At 37.0% G+C, this 16,100-nt stretch overlaps 2 protein-coding genes across 6 annotated transcripts; both read left to right on the top strand.

Annotated features, from left to right (window-relative positions):
• Positions 1-1,342: 1,342 nt before the first annotated feature.
• On the top strand, positions 1,343-4,049 carry LOC120088193. Its single transcript, XM_039045311.1, has one exon. The coding sequence runs from the start codon at positions 1,437-1,439 to the stop codon at positions 3,858-3,860; it is 2,424 nt and encodes an 807-aa protein (XP_038901239.1). The 5' UTR covers positions 1,343-1,436; the 3' UTR covers positions 3,861-4,049.
• Positions 4,050-5,690: 1,641 nt separating this feature from the next.
• Positions 5,691-15,613, top strand: LOC120087954 (probable plastidic glucose transporter 1). 5 transcript variants are annotated; one of them, XR_005484736.1, is made up of 14 exons: positions 5,708-6,169; positions 6,251-6,374; positions 6,594-6,794; positions 6,878-6,977; positions 7,474-7,625; positions 8,015-8,108; positions 8,183-8,339; positions 8,509-8,655; positions 8,754-8,827; positions 9,115-9,203; positions 11,647-11,761; positions 11,945-12,319; positions 12,834-13,321; positions 15,092-15,613. XR_005484736.1 is itself a non-coding variant. In XM_039044976.1 (12 exons), exons 1-12 carry the CDS (start codon positions 5,959-5,961, stop codon positions 12,140-12,142), a joined length of 1,662 nt encoding a protein of 553 aa, XP_038900904.1. In that variant the 5' UTR covers positions 5,708-5,958; the 3' UTR covers positions 12,143-12,469. The 5 variants fall into 5 exon arrangements, 3 of the variants coding, with proteins under 3 accessions (XP_038900906.1, XP_038900904.1, XP_038900905.1); XR_005484737.1 differs by lacking the exon at positions 15,092-15,613 and having other exon boundaries at positions 12,834-13,411; XM_039044976.1 differs by lacking the exons at positions 12,834-13,321; positions 15,092-15,613 and having other exon boundaries at positions 11,945-12,469.
• Positions 15,614-16,100: the final 487 nt, after the last annotated feature.

Genomic DNA, 16,100 nt, shown 5'->3' with positions numbered 1-16,100 from the left:
CTCTTGTTGATGGACCTACGCGATCTACAACTCTTATTGATGATTTGTCATTTCTCTAGTCATTTCATTTATTACTAGCCTACTGCAAGGTTGGTGATTCTTGATGTCGTCTTCCTCTAGAAAAGTTGCATTTGTCGATACAAATACTTTATCTTCCTGAGGATCATAAAAGAAACTACCTTTTGTCTTTTTAGGATAATCTACAAATAGGCATACCTTTGAACGATGTTCCAACTTATCCATCTACTACAGACCATTTAGGTTATCACTTAAAACATAATTCATCTGTATGTCTCTACATACATGTTTAAGTTATGAGATAATCATGAAATAAAATATCATATATTTTACTAAATAAACAATGAGTTTGTACATAACATTTACAAACTATAGGACCCTACGAGATTTAGAGTATCAAATCCAACAATCCCTATACCGATTAAAACAATGATATAAAAGTCAATTCCATTTAGTGAAAGTCTATCATTGATAGCCACTGCTAAAAGCTACCTGTGATGACCACTAATAGAAGCTATCAATGATAGCCACAACTATCAGTGTATTCGTATATCGGTTATATGATTTAGGTATATATCAATTATGAATGATATTAATGATATTGGTGATATGACTTAGGTAAATACCAGAGATGGTCACTTATAGACCCCTCACTGATAGACTTCTATCACTTACAACTTTAAATGTTAATTTTTGAAAGATGATAGTTTCCTTTCAAAAGTTGATAACTACTTATAAAAATCTATCATTGATATCCACTGATAGTCTTAGATGTTAATATTTTAAGTTTGATTCCAATTGATCAATGTGTATGCCATTGATAACTGATAGCAAATTGAAAGGAGTATTACTATTTCAAAGTTGTATTAATATTTCTCAAATCAAAAGCTATCACTAATAGCAACCATCAATGAGAGTAGCTACTAGTAGCTCTAAGTGATTATCTGTGACTATCACCGATAGTTGTTATCAGTTGCAACCACTGATAGATGCTATCAGTGATAGCTTTCAATTTGAGAAAACTGAAAGAAGAAGCGCGAAAGGGTGGGTTGCGTGTGGGCTTCTAATCATTTACCTATATAGCTATCATTGATAACTGCTATATAAAAGATCCAATGACTTAGTTTAGTTTTTAAAGTTAAGTAAGTCTCATAACTAAGAGTTAATAATAAGTTAAATTTAGGGAAATTTTTATAGAAAAAATGTCAATAGTTCTCTTATTTTTCTATTTTTGGAAATATCATTAAATTTATAATTTTAAAAATTAAGAGGTGAACGTGAAAGGAAAGACTTCCGTTGTGAGTCTATTAGTATTACTCCCGTTTAATTTAATGGATTAATCAGTTCCCTTGTGTCAGAGTGTATTGACCTCGATTCTTGTGTTCATCCCAATTTGCCTTTTTTATAGATCAATTCCCATGGCGATTCCCGCTCTTTCTCCTTCGCACCCTCACTCTGAAGACCAAGAAGAAGAAGATCCAATGTCTCCTGTTCAAAACCCCGATTCCATGGACCAGCAACAACCGGGAGAAGGAGTGGTGGAAGCAGCAGTAGAAGAAGAACAGAACCAGTCCGATCCGCCTCAAACTTCTGAAACCCTAACCCTAGAACCACCCGATCCCCAACAAAACTCCCCACAAGCGGACCCGCAAGATTCAGAACTCCAACTCAATGAAAATTTCAATAACGATCATGATCCCAGTGACCAAGGTGAGTCTCCTGCTCTTTCTCCTCGAATCGCCGATGTTAACGCGTTGGTTTCTTCCGCCTGTGTTTCTCGACGGGTTCCGAAGCGGAAGAAGTTTTGGATGAAACGGAGATTTCTCCAGGAGAAATCTCAGAAGAAGCTTGAGATTCTGGTTGATACTTTCAAACCCATTCCCTTTGTTCCTGCTAAAAATCTTGATTTCTCTAGTCATGAGAGGCTTTTGAAGCGATTGGGGTTGTGGGATTTTGTTCATATTAAGTTTGATAGGCCTTTGCGACAAGATCTTCTCATGCAATTGGTTGCGAATTTTAACAACAACCAGAGGTGTAGTTATGTTAATGGGAATAGAATCAGGGTGAATCGGGCTGATTTGGCTCGTGCCTTGGGGTTGCCGGTGAAGAAAGCGACGGTAGTGGAGAATGGTGAGGAAGATCCTATTGCATCTGAGGAATCGATTGCTTTTATTGAGGATTTTGTGTCCAACTGGTTGCTTTTACACGAAGATACTTGGATGATGCCCAATGAGATAATGAATTGGACAAAGGTGATCAAGGATGGGAACTTTGAGCGGGTTGATTGGGCTGGTTTGATTTGGTTTATGGTGGAAAAGGAGTTGGTGCAATCTCCGCAATTGGTGAATTGTTACTATGCTTCACATTTGCAGTGTCTGATCCAGTCACAACGGGAAGATTTATTGAAGGAAGAAGCGCCTAAGGTCGAAGAGGTTGAACACAAGGAGGAGGTCGAGCAGGTACCTGGGCAGGGAGAGGAGCAAGAGCAGGAGCAAGAGCAAGAACAGGAACAGGACAGAGAACAGGATGATGAAGATGGGGTTTGTAATGAGAGTCCAAAGATAATAGGGAATGATGACTCTATGGTTAAAAAATTGGAGGAACACACTATTGAATTGAGCCTCGGACAAGACAATGTTGAGAAAGTTGATGTTCATAAGGAGAAGGATAGTCTTGGGGATACGATGGATTTAATGGAAAGCAAAGCAGAAGAAGAACAAGAGCAAGAACAAGAAGAACAAGGTCAGTGGCTTTTGGATGGAAAAGGTAGAGCCCCGGAGCTTCTGTTCAGGAGGTGTAATACAAATGAATTCAAGGAATTTGATTTTGGGGATGAAAAGAAAACAGAATTAGAAGAAGGGGATGGTCAAGGAAAAGAAGAGGAGGAGGAGGAGGAGGAGGAAGAAGAAGAAGAAGAAGAGGAGGAAGAAGAAGAGGAGGAGGAAGATCAGGAAGGTGAGTTCCGCCTGTTGCCAAGGAATAATTCTATTGATGGATTTCCTTCAAGCCAACTTATTCAAGAAATGGAGACAGAGCCCATTAACTTTAACTCAGAGTTTGAATTACATGGTCATTCATCTGCTGAATTTCTTCCAACCAGAGATGATAGCAGAATGAGTTCTGGTGGATGCATACCTTTTGTTAATAGCAACAAGAGAGTGATCGACTCTGATATTGACAACCCAGCTCAGTCTCTTAATGGTGGGAACAAAAGGTTAAGGAGCGAAGGTCCACTTGACTATGATAAGTGTATGGATAACGTACAACAGTGGCTTGATAAAGCAAGGATGATGTACGCAGAGAAAGATCAGGTTCATCAGCAGGCCACCATGAATCAGCAATACTTGCTTCACGAGCTGCAGCAGAGAGAGGCCTTTATTGAACATTTGAGAAAGACAAAGTTTGAGGAGCAACAGAAGATGCAGTCTGATATTTACCGGCTTGAGCGTGAGCTCTATGTGATGGGAAATTTATTAGATGGCTACAGAAGGGCATTGAGGGAAACGCACAAAGCATTTGCAGACTATAGAACCCGGTGCCCACAAGCTGACGAACCACTCTACAAAGATGTTGCTGGTTCTGGTGGTCTTGTTCTAAGCACCATGGAACTGGAAAGGATACGATTGAAGCAGGCAGAGGAAGATAGACTAAACCGCATAGTTATTGAGAAGAAGTTCAAAGCCTTGGAAGACAAATTTGTTGACGTATTTCATGCTCATCTGCAGCAGGTTAGTTCATTGGATAGTAGGCTGCTAGATTTTGGAAATGAAGTGAAAACTCTGAGGGAATCATTGGCGAATAGGAAAGTTCCAGCAACTTCAGAACCCATTTCAAATGAATGATGCAAACCCCAGGATTCACTGTGTATAGTTAACTTTGAATCATGACTAGCTTGCTTCAATGGTGTTCTTTTTAAGTTTTGTATTTCTGTTTGTGCAGATTCAAACTGGAAAGGTAGTCCATTTTTATTTTATCGGCAGATTACGGTTATTCTAAAAGTTTATGACGTAATATTATTCTTGTTGCATGTATGATCTGTCTTTCCTAGAGAAGCCGCTATGGCCTGTCTGCTCTCAACTTGTTGATGTTGATCAGGATGCTGCGACTTGGCACTTTCTACACACAGTGTTAATCAAATTTTATTTTGATTGGTAGTTCAAATGTTTGGGGGATAAACTTGTTCTTTTAACATTGCCTTCCCACCTCCCTTCTCTTGTAAGAGTCTATTTTTGCTTACTAGGGAAGGGTAATTGGTGACATCGAAAACCAAAATTAGTGATAGACTCCTGATTCTTCATTAGTCCTTTGAAAAGCTGAGACTGAGACTGAACCATCGACTTTTGAGATCTTAATTGGTGTATTATCTACTAATGTAGGCTTGAGTTGGTGGTGCAAGCTCGTGTGAATGTGTGGATCACAGCTGTGGTCATTTGTTTGTGGTATAAATGAAGGATGAAAGTACATTTTGTCTTTATATTTTGGTTTTGATGATAGTTTGAGTTATTTTCTGTATTATAAACAACACGATTAAGTATATGCATCGAAAGAAGACCAATTAAAGATATGTTATTTAGGGTCCGTTTGGATTGACTCGAAAAAAAGTGTTCAAAAAACTCATTTCTATTTAAACATTTTTTATAAAAACTGATTAAAATGCAATTTAAAAGTTAACACTCAAATTTCTTTTAAGATGACTTATTTTTCTAATAATTTCATGTTCACATGTGAGGAGTTGGTACTGGAAAGTCTCTTAGGATTTGATTCTGCATATGCAATGGGGTATAATTTTCTTGAATAATAGCATATAAGCAACAAAATTAAATCCAAAAAGCTAGTTTAAGCTAGTTTTCAAACACATTTTGACGCCATGAACAAAAAAATGTGAATTTTAAAATCCAGAAAATTAAAATGAAATGGTTATAAAAAATTCTTACTACTTGTTACTTAACCACATTTTTGAAAAGAAGGCAGCCAAAGGCACAACGAATAGACCTTCTACTCTTGCACAGAGTCTCTTACTCGCCAAGTGGATTGACAGCAAGCACAGCTTGATCTCTGCATTATAAGTACCTCCTTCTTCCATATGTTTGTTCAAAGCCAAGTCTTAACTTCCTGTCAAAATTCAAGCTATAGGAAAATTGATGGTAGACCCTTTTTACCTAGTTAAAAACAACTCTCCTTTAACACAGAAATATATGACAGTCGTGGTACATTGCCGAACGACATGGCGGCAATACTTGCTAAGAGCATTTTAGAGTCCTTTTTATCCATTAAGTCTTTCTATCCTAAGAGAAGAAAACGTGATCAAAGTGACTTTTTCTAACTCTTTTTTAATATTTCTTATACTTCACCTCCAACGATGACAACATTAAGTTATTTATGTTTCCTCTAAGTAGCGACACGTGATCATCATTGACAACAAACGAAACTTTTTCAAATCTTAAACAAACCAAATGTAAAACGAGTGAGAAAGTGTACAAAAGAAATACAAAAGTGAGTTAGAACTAAAACTAGAGTGACAAAGTAATCGACAAACAAAGCATAGAGCCCAAGCTAAAATTTGAGCTAGAACTATAATTAGTTACTGGAACAACGAGGTGGGGGTAGAACTAGAGGGGGGAAAATCTATTCAATTTTTCACAAAATTTATGTTCATCCGTACAACTAAAAAGTCCGCTACTTTGCCGTCGTGTGTCATTCGGTCGGTGGCCGAATCGGAGTAAAAAATCATCCTCCATTGGTCACTGCTTCCATCATGATCCCTATCAAGCACGTGCATACCGATGGAGTCGTCTGTGAGTGGGTCCTTTTCTGGATGGCTTCTTCTCCAACAAATATCATGAAAATGGATGAACCCACCATTTTGCTTAAATCCGTGATGTGGGTGTTTATGTACTTCTAAACCACAGCTCCCTCGCTTTCTTGGCTTTTTCTCGTTTCATGAGGGTCATTCCCCTTCTTCATCTTCCGGTTCCACCGGCACCGGCGATCAGCACCACTCGTCGGCAGTCGATACCTCCTTCCTACGCTCTTTGCAGACATGGGTCATTTCCGTTACGTTCCGGTTTGCGTTTTTTGTTTCGTTCTGTTAGGAAGTTTGAGCTATTAGCTGCGAATAAACAGTTGCCGGAGCTGAAGAACGAAAAATCAGGTTCTATATTTGTTTCGTGAAGTTTCCATTAAGCTATTTGGTAAATTGCTAATGAATTTTCAGCACGTTGAATTTTTGCAGAGAGTGAAGAAGGTATTTCGTTGCGAGCGGAGGATGGCAATAGAATTGATTTAGGATGGTTGCCTGCTTTTCCTCATGTTCTGGTTGCTTCCATGTCTAATTTTCTGTTCGGTTACCACATAGGGTAAGTCTCTATTAGGGATGTTTGGTTTGTGTTCTGTAGATGGAAATGAGAATGGTTCTGCTGTTTGTTAATGTCTAGATAGAATCATGTGGCTCAAAATTGAGTGTTTACCATTACCCAAACCTTGCCTTCAGGCATTTGTTGATTGAGGGAAACTCAAATTCATGATCACATTTGTTTGTTTTGAGCTATTTACCCCCTGTGATGAATATTTTGCAGAGTAATGAATGGTCCTATTATTTCTATTGCTCGAGAACTTGGTTTTGAGGGGAACTCGATCCTTGAGGGTCTTGTTGTGAGCATTTTTATTGTTGGTGCATTTCTTGGAAGTATAAGCTCTGGTTCGCTGCTTGATAAACTAGGATTTAGGCGTACTTTTCAAATTGCCACAATACCCTTGATTCTTGGTGCGCTGTTGAGGTATTTGGTCCTTTGTAAATGAATACTGACAGTGTGTTTTCTTTAGCAGATTATCACTGTTTGACCTGCCGTATTTGTGTCAGTGCTCAAGCCCATACCTTGGATGAAATACTTTGGGGAAGATTTCTTGTTGGCCTTGGCATTGGAGTTAATACAGTGCTTGTTCCAATTTATATCTCCGAGGTAGTGCATTTCTTCTAAGCTCTCTCTCTCTCTCTTTTCCTTTTCATTTAAATTTCTGTTAGCACTATTGCAAATGCTAGATATTTTGAAGAAAATGCTTTAGGAAAGCATGGGCTTAAACTTTTGCAAAATTCAGATGGTGTTTCAGGATTTGTTCCTACTGCTATAATTGAATGAGAAATAGACTCAAACAATGGTCGGAGTTACAAATTTTTTTAACGTGACTGTCAAGGTTGTAGGGTCTAATTATTTCTTGTTTTTTAGCCTGATTTACCTGGTTTCCTGGATACGACCTTATTCCCTTTGGTTTTATGCTTTCATTATCTTCATTTCATTGCCCGTTTCTTTTATCCTAATTTACTTGGTGCATCATTGTTTTCTTTATCAAGTGAAATAAATGGAAAAGATTCAACACTTCTTCTTTTGAGAAGTATTGTAAAAAAAAGGTTTTCTTTCTCTGTTTCTGTTCTCCCATTTATAATTTTTTATGGTGTAGGTTGCTCCAACTAAGTATAGAGGAACACTCGGAGGCCTGTGCCAGATTGGAACATGTCTTGGAATTATTGCCTCACTGTTTCTGGGAATTCCATCAGAGAATGATCCACATTGGTGTGTGTGCTCCTCCCTTTTTGGTTTTCTTTTGAAATGGTACTGACATAAACATCTTGAGTAACTCCGTCATTTGACAACTTCCTGTTACGCAACTTCTTCCATTTGGGTACTAAAGTTATTGGGACGGGGTAAACTTATCAAACGCTCCCTCCCTTTTGAGACGAACTAATACCTTTAAATGTTTGCCATTTGTGATTGCTTGTGCGACTAAATTGTCTGTTCAAAAGATATCTTGTCCACATTTTTCTTAACAATACCTTTTAGCCCTTTACCTTAGACTTTAGAGGCAAGGTTGCTTCCTTGGATATTAAGTTGTCCAGAGGAACTTTATCAGTGTACATATGTATGTAAAGAAATTTCAAGTAGGAGAGCTAGAACTTCTTACTCGATTGGGCTTCAGATAAAATTTAACGTCTTGCTTTCAGGTGGAGGACAATGCTCTATATTGCAAGTCTTCCTGGATTCTTTATTGCATTTGGCATGCTGTTTGCAGTTGAAAGTCCACGCTGGCTAAGCAAGGTAGAACTTTACGTTTTTGAAAGAGGACGGAATTTTATCAGTAGCTCCTTTAGAGGTTCCATATGTTGTTCTAGGCTGGGCGATTGGATGAAACCAGAGTTGTTATCCGCGACCTATGGGGAGAATCTGAAGTTGAAAGAGCAGTCGAAGAGTTCCAGTCCGTAATAAGGAATGATGGAAGTGATTTGAACAGTGGATGGTCAGAGCTTCTCGAGGAACAAAACTTTAAAGGTATCAGAATTATCCTTTTTGGTAGGTTTAATATATCAGGTGATAAAGCATATGATTAGCCTTTTATGAATGATAGCCTTCTTTATGGGAGCTTAACTTGGCTGGATTATTCAGTTTAACAATGCAAGTGTACTTTTTATAATCTTCAAGTTTCTTTGCTTAATTTCAGTGGCGTTCATTGGAGGTTCCCTTTTCTTCCTTCAACAATTTGCTGGCATAAATGGAGTTCTTTATTTTTCATCTTTGACCTTTCAAGACGTTGGAATCACAAATGTTGCTTTAGCCAGTTTAGTTATTGGAATTACCAATTTTGCTGGTATCCATTTTTTTTTTTTTTTTTTTGACGAACTTGTCTGTATGCAAATTATCTTTCCTTGGAAAATGTACTCATTCTGTTAATCAGGAAGCCAACAGGTGCTCTCTGTGCGTTGTACTTGATGGATGAACAAGGGAGACAGAGGCTTTTAATTGGAAGCTATTTGGGCATGGTGAGTTTAATGAAAGAGATATTTCAAGACATGACTGTCCACGTATGAGGGAAAGGTTGCAGGAAGGGCATTCTAAAACACATCACAAGTGACCAGATTTAAAAGTCTTATGAGTAGAAATGCAATGGCAACTGTTTTATACAACACCTATCCACCCATGCAAATTATGTCCTGGTTTTAGTGTCACAATATTACCATAGATGGCACCAATTTAAAGATAACATACTATTCTGTTCTCCTTTTGTTACACGTCCCCACAATTCTCCTAACTTTTCACCTCTGTGCAGGCAGTTTCAATGTTGCTTGTCGTCTCTACCATTAGTTTCCAGCTCGATGAAGAACTGAGTCACAATCTATCGATAGTAGGAACTATTGCGTAAGTATTTGCTTACTCTTTATTCAAGATACGAGCAGAACTCTGCACTATTAACTGCAGAAACATTCTTAGTTTCATTTTGTTTCTTCTGTTTGATATTGATTGAATGTGTTTGTCTTGTAATTTGATTCTAAAAGTGCTTAAAATGATGAGGGAGTGGCGATGAATGACTATGATGAATAGAGATGAATGATGGATTGATTTCTCTCTTGGTAAGAAAATCAGGCGATGCGTTGGTAGTGGATGCGTACACATCTTGTGAATGCATACAAGTTCTCTCGAGTCAGACCCAAGTATAAATCTAACCTAAGTTTTCTGGTAAGTTCAGGGTCGAACGTAGGGACTCTAGAATGTTCTAACACATACTTTGTTTCGGATCTAATGCAGATGTTTCCTAATTAACTGAAAAGTATTGGTTATTTACATTAATCTATGGCACGCATGCAAGAAAAATTAGAAGTTCAGAGAGAGAAAGGGGTTTATGGATGAATGGTTTAAAGTATAAGTGGTACGCATTGATTTCTTAGCAAGAATAGCAAGCCTAGATGAGTACAATAGAGATGAAATGAAGATGGTTTAGATGCTTGTTTATAATCTAAATGTATATGTTATGCGTTGGGAATTCTATTCTTTAGTTCATGCTAAGTTCAGCATCTCTTGATGCGAAAGCCACATGTAATCCTATCTCTAGGGTGCATGCATTGGTCATAAAGAACAGACAAAAGACGTGAGCAACTCTATCTATAGACTTACTTCACACACTAACTTAATGTGTTCAATAGTTAAATTGCTCTCTCGAGTGACTTAACTACTTAATCAGTTTAATCAACTTATCAGGATGGTTTAAGCTATAGATTTCATGCTCTCATTAAGTTAGAAAATTCACAAACACATAATTTCGAAGTAAACAGATGGAGAAGTGATAAATGGCTAAAGATAAGATTGAATTAAAGATAACAAGTGTTTATACAAACAATCTCAACTTAATGAAATGAAATGATGAATGGCAATGAAAGATAAAAATGAAGAAGTCAAGCAGCAGAGTTCAATCTCTTGTCCCCTTTGGCTTGTTTTTAATACTTGCTACAACCAACTTGGTGAAGAAGTTGAAGAATATATCTTTCTCAAGCTTCTCTCCAGCATGGAAATGGTGTCTTTCCTCCTACTTCTGGCTTGCATCGGCAGAGGATTCTAACTACTGGTTCTTAAGAGAATTTCTAACTGTCTAAGATCAAAAGTGTCTAACTCTGGTTCTTCAGGTGGCTTTTCCTTTTATAGGCAAGTCTCATCAACTTGATGATTTGATTGTATTAATTTTCATACCTTAGGACAACTGTCTACCACTTCTGAAATGCTCAGATGCCGCCAGTCAGATGTCCATGCTTGCAAATGGTGATTTGACATGAACTGCACGAGCCAAGTGTATCTTTCATGCGTCGAACATTCTCAGACGCATACCCCATGTGTTAGCCTTAACTGCAACACTTAGTAAATTTCTTTGATTCCTGCGTTGAATGCGTTAGTGAAGCAACTTTTTACTAAAAATGATACTTTTATACGCGTTTATCACATGTATGGAATTTCATGCGTTTTTCTTCACAATGGGTGCGCTTATATCACAAAAAATTCTAATTATTTCAACTTTGAGAGAACAATGATTTATATTTTTATAAGTTATTAGAATGCCCTCCTTTTTTTGAAAACGATCGAATAGCTTGGTGAGACATGCAGAACAGTTAGAAACATAAACTATCATAAAAAAAAATAATAATAATGAAGTCAGACTTATGTATTTGTTTTTTGTTTCTTTCCAAGAAGTTTTGGAAGAGAGATATTGAGAATACGAGGAAATTTTTTTATTTTTTTTTTAATTATTGTTAGTACGAGTATCATTATACTCTTGGTGGAGATTATATGGACCGGGAATTTATGGTTTCTGTCTCTTGCATAGACGAATTTCGCTTGTTTCTCATTGAAATAAACTAGAATTTTGCTTTACCATCTATTCACGTTGGTGCACAAATAAATTCTTTTTTTTTTCCTTCGAATTTTCCCCTTAATCACATTAACATATTGTTGTAATAAAATGCACCATTACTTGCTGCTTCAGAGTATATATTATTTTCCTAACATTTGATTCTACTTGAGTTATAAGACTAAAATGTTTTAAGCTCTTACTGGATGTTGGAATGACAGTAGCGTAGTTGTATTTTGAAGAGGTCTTCTTTCGTCTTGGTGGATGTGTTGAAAATGTACTGGTTTCAGAGGATTTCTTGCTTGCCTTTTAAGGTTAAGCTATATGGACTGCAGAATTAATAACCTTTGATGATGTCAAGGTTGAAGATGAAGCATTTCCTGATTGTTTACCATCTCTAGCATGCGTTGTAGTTGTATGAGTGTACTCTGTATAATTGGTGCTTCTTTTGTTTGCTCATTGCCGTAGTTATATCTTCTCTTTCGCAATCGGAGCCGGTCCAGTGACTGGTATTATTATACCCGAGCTTAGCAGCACCCGAGCACGTGGGAAGATCATGGGATTCAGCCTTGCAGTTCACTGGGTAAGCAAGTAGAACAACCCATTATTAGCAAAATCAGTACACCTTTCATGAAGTTTTGAAACACAAAATGTTCTTGCCTCGTTCCATAATTAGTAGTCTCTCTGATATAAACTTTCGTGAGTTCTTTCATGCTGATGCTGCTATGTTGTCATGTTATTTCTCTAACTTATACACCATCCCCAGGTATGCAATTTCTCAGTGGGTCTATTCTTTCTCGACTTGGTCCAAACATTTGGAGTTGCTCCAGTTTATGCCAGCTTTGGTGCATGTTCCTTTGTGGCTGCCATATTTTCCAAGTACTTTTTAGTGGAAACAAAGGGGAGGTCTTTGGAGGAGATCGAGATGGCACTAAATCCCAACTTCCATGGCAGTGACAAGTAATGCAGAGATTGACCTAATCACTTTACTGGTTAATTGCTGCACCATTTTATCAGTACGAAATAAAAAATTTGCACGAATGCTTTGTTGTCGCCGACTTGAGCATATCTCAACTGATTTAGGCATATGCTGTCGACCAAAAAGTCAGAGGTTCCAATTTCCTCCCAAAAAGAATGTCGGGTAGTTAAACTTTTCATTTCTCTTGGTTTCTATATCTCTATGTAGAATTATGTATGGATAATACATTACGTACAATGGGGTACTTTTACATACAAATTCAAATTTGAAAACCTTCAAGTGTGTGGACTGACTTTATTTTTGGGATTCAAATTAATGGGTTTTGTTTCTCATTTTCTCTTTCCTTGGACAAGAGAAAGCTGTTACTGTTGTGGTGTCCTTGAGGGCCATATACTGAAGAAAGATAGCCATAAAGTAAAGAAATTAGAAAGAGAGAAAGGCAATACATAAGGATAGAGGAATCCTCCTTATTCTTCATCTGTCAACCCTGACTTTATTCCAAAAGATAATTAATGCCAATGTACCCCCCTGCCTGTACCAATATTCCCTTTAAAAGAAATTTACTCCTAAAGTTAACACATTTTCTCAAATATTTTGTTACAGTGAAAGTAGTACTTAGTAATGTCCTTATCCATAATTCCACATGGCTGTTAATTTCATCTAATTGCATTTACAGGCTCTTATTAATAGAGTTCAATGAAACCATTGAAGGGCAGTTCGGTAATTTGGACACAAGAGTAAAGCTCAGCTAAAAGAATTGAGATTCTCTCTCTCTTTCTTTGTGAATCACAGGATTTGTGGAATGCAAGCAAGATGAACACAGTTGGAAGTGGGAGCCTTTTAGAAATGGCTTGTTTGGGAAGGCATATCAGAAACTGAAAGCAGCTGTTTGGACACAGGTTTGTGAAATTCTTGGGATTGAAACAATAAAACCAGAATAGGGTTACTCCAAACCTGGATATGGATGGCATTTCAAGACTGATCTGATACAGATGGGTTGAAAGTTTCAAAAATTTTGGTGGGTTTTGAAAACAGAAATCACAGGTAAGGTTAAAACGTAAGGCAATACAAAATTAAAGAGCGACGGTTTTGGAATCAGAAGGCGACGGGCTCTTAGTTCAAGGTGAGAAAGAAGAAGAAACTGAAATACAGCCATTGGAATTGGTATGACCCATGAAGAATATGATTGCTGTTTCGAGTTTTTTTATCTGTCAAAAAGTGAGTGATGAAACTTGCTCCTCTTTGCTTCCTAAATTTGCCAAAAAAAATCCCCATCCCAAAATTACTCTGGTAGGTCTATTACCTAAAGGATCAAGACAAAGAGACCCCACCAAGTGGGCCCATATCATGGACTCTCCAAATTAAGGTTAAACCACGGTTAAATTTTAACTCGATTGGTTAAGATATTATTTTTGCTTAAAAGAAAATAGAGGTTCGAATCCCTCTACTTTAAACTCTATATCCAAAATTACTCCGGTCTAGACCCTTGAATCCCTCCTCTTTAAACCCTATATTGAAAATTACTATAGTCTAAACCTTCAAATCCCTCCGCTTTAAACTCTATACCCAAAATTACTCCAATCTAAACCCTCGAATCCCTCCATTTTAAATTCTATATCCAAAATTACTCTCGTCTAAATCCTCCAAATTAAGGTTAAACCACCTTACACGGTAAAATTAACTCAATATATATACATAAAAAGGATTGGTCGAATTTCTCACCCTAAACTCAAAATTGCCCTTTTATCATAGAAGGACCAAAACAAAGAGACTCTACCAAGTGGGTCAGGGTCATGGAGCCTCCACATTAAGGTTAAACACCCTCTCATGACTAAACCATAACTCAAATGACTAAGTTTTTGTTTGGTAAATTAAATTATTTTTTAATCAATCATAATCACTTTTTTTTTTTTTATTCTATGTGCAAAAGTTGATAGACACCAATCTTTAAATTTAACTTTTCTAAAAACATGTTGCCTTCTTAATTATGTATCGATCTCAAATTTATCATTCCATATTAATATATTTTGTTTGTTACATCTATTCTCAAATTTTAACTGATTCGGTTTTTATGAACGGACCTTTAATATTAATATTGTTTTCAAAACTTATTAGAGAAATGTTGTTGTTTTGAAACTTATTAGAGAAATATTGTTGTATTGGGAGTTCGAGGTTAGAAGTCGAGGGTTAAGGATTCGACTAATGTAGAGGTCGAACATTGAGAACTCGACAAACAAAGAAAAACTTGAAAACAATACGTAAATTAGGGTTGTCGAGGGTTAAAGTCTCGACATACATAAGTCGAAACTTCAACCCTCGACAAGGAAAAGAAAATCTCGCTAGTTTTGACATACATAAGTCAAAACTTCAACCCTCGACAAGGAAGATAAGTGAGTGAAGCAGATTGTAAGAGAGAGCGAGATTAAGAGCGAGAATGTAGGAGAGAGCGAGATTATAAGAGAGAGCGAGATTAAGAGCGAGAATGTAAAAGAGAGCGAGATTATAAGAGAGAGCGAGATTGATAGGATGGGACAATCTCCAACGTCTATGGAATGTATGCTCTCGCTCTCGCTCTCAATCTCGCTCTCTCCTACAATCTCGCCTCTCTTGAACATCTCGCTCTCTTTTACAATCTCGCTCTCTCTTACAATTCAAAATTCTGTTATTGTTGTTATTTTTCATTAATGATTACTAGCTTTTTTCTCATTGATCATGTGTGTGTATATATTATATATATACATATTTCTATGGAAAGTAAATAAATTTATTGTATATTCAATTTTTTATTATTATAAAGTTGTACATTATTCTTTTATTAAGTTGTACATTATTCTTCTAATTAAGTTGTACATTATTCTTCTAATTAAGTTATACATTATTCTTCTAATTGAGAAACAAATATTTTTTAATTGAGAAATAAATATTTTTTTTCAGATCATGGCTTTAAACCCAGGACCTGTTGATCCCAATGTTTTGTACGACCAGTCCATTCATCAATCATCTGTTGTATGGCGAGATCGTACTACTAGAGAAATATGTTGCAGGTGTCGAGAGGCAGTTCTCCAACACACTATCCCGATCTACCCTCAAATACTACCGCTACTGCGCACATCTGGATTCTATGGGGTTGCCAGATTAGGATTTATTCAGTTGGACTGGCATCTGATTACAGCCTTGGTCGAGAGATGGAGGCCCGAGACGCATACATTCCATATGTCTGTTGGAAAGTGCACTATCACTCTACAAGACATAGAAGTATTGTTGGGGTTACCTGTTGATGGTGAGCCGGTCACCGAGTGATATACGATGACTGGTTAGAAGTTTGTCAACTGTACTTCGGTGCGAACTCACCTGCTGACAAGATTAAAGGATCGAGGTTAAGTTTAATATGGTTAGGAACACAATTTCGTGAGCTCACAGATGATGCAGATGAGGAAACCGTCATAAGATATGCGCGAGCATATATACTACAAATGATAAGTGAAAGTCTGTTTTCAGATAAATCAAGTCATTTTGTTCACTTGATGTTCCTGCCACTGTTAGCTAACCTCCATGATGCAGGGCGGTATTCGTGAGGTGGAGCATGCTTGGCATGATTGTATAGACAACTATACAAAACAACAAGACTTGAGGTTCGAGAGATAGCTGGGCCTCTCATACTTTTGCAACAATGGCTTCACAGCTACAACATGTTAATGACGCTCAGTTAGTTGGACATGCCTACGATTCTCGGTATGCTGTTTTAATTCAATTTAATTTTTATATCACTCATCTAGTTAATTTAAATTCTAAATTATCAATTTAAAAATTTTAGGTGGAGAGACAAATTTTGTGTGACTAGGAGAGCCACACATGTAGTCAGCCAATATAGATACATGTTTGATCTACTTCAACCTGAACAGATACATTACACTAAACCTAATTGATTATTTTATACACATTT

This window comes from Benincasa hispida, chromosome 10, assembly GCF_009727055.1.
Source record: "Benincasa hispida cultivar B227 chromosome 10, ASM972705v1, whole genome shotgun sequence".
In the NCBI taxonomy this organism is placed as follows: Eukaryota; Viridiplantae; Streptophyta; class Magnoliopsida; order Cucurbitales; family Cucurbitaceae; genus Benincasa; species Benincasa hispida.
This window is presented reverse-complemented; position numbering and strand designations above follow the sequence as displayed.

Coding starts and splice junctions, on each gene's coding strand:
- LOC120088193 (XM_039045311.1), top strand. CDS start 1,437: ATGGCGATTCCCGCTCTTTCTCCTTCGCACCCTCACTCTGAAGACCAA.
- LOC120087954 (XM_039044976.1), top strand. CDS start 5,959: ATGAGGGTCATTCCCCTTCTTCATCTTCCGGTTCCACCGGCACCGGCG. Junction 8,656..8,753: donor TGGAATTACCAATTTTGCTG/GTATCCATTTTT, acceptor GGAAGCCAACAG/GTGCTCTCTGTGCGTTGTAC. Junction 9,204..11,646: donor TCGATAGTAGGAACTATTGC/GTAAGTATTTGC, acceptor TCATTGCCGTAG/TTATATCTTCTCTTTCGCAA.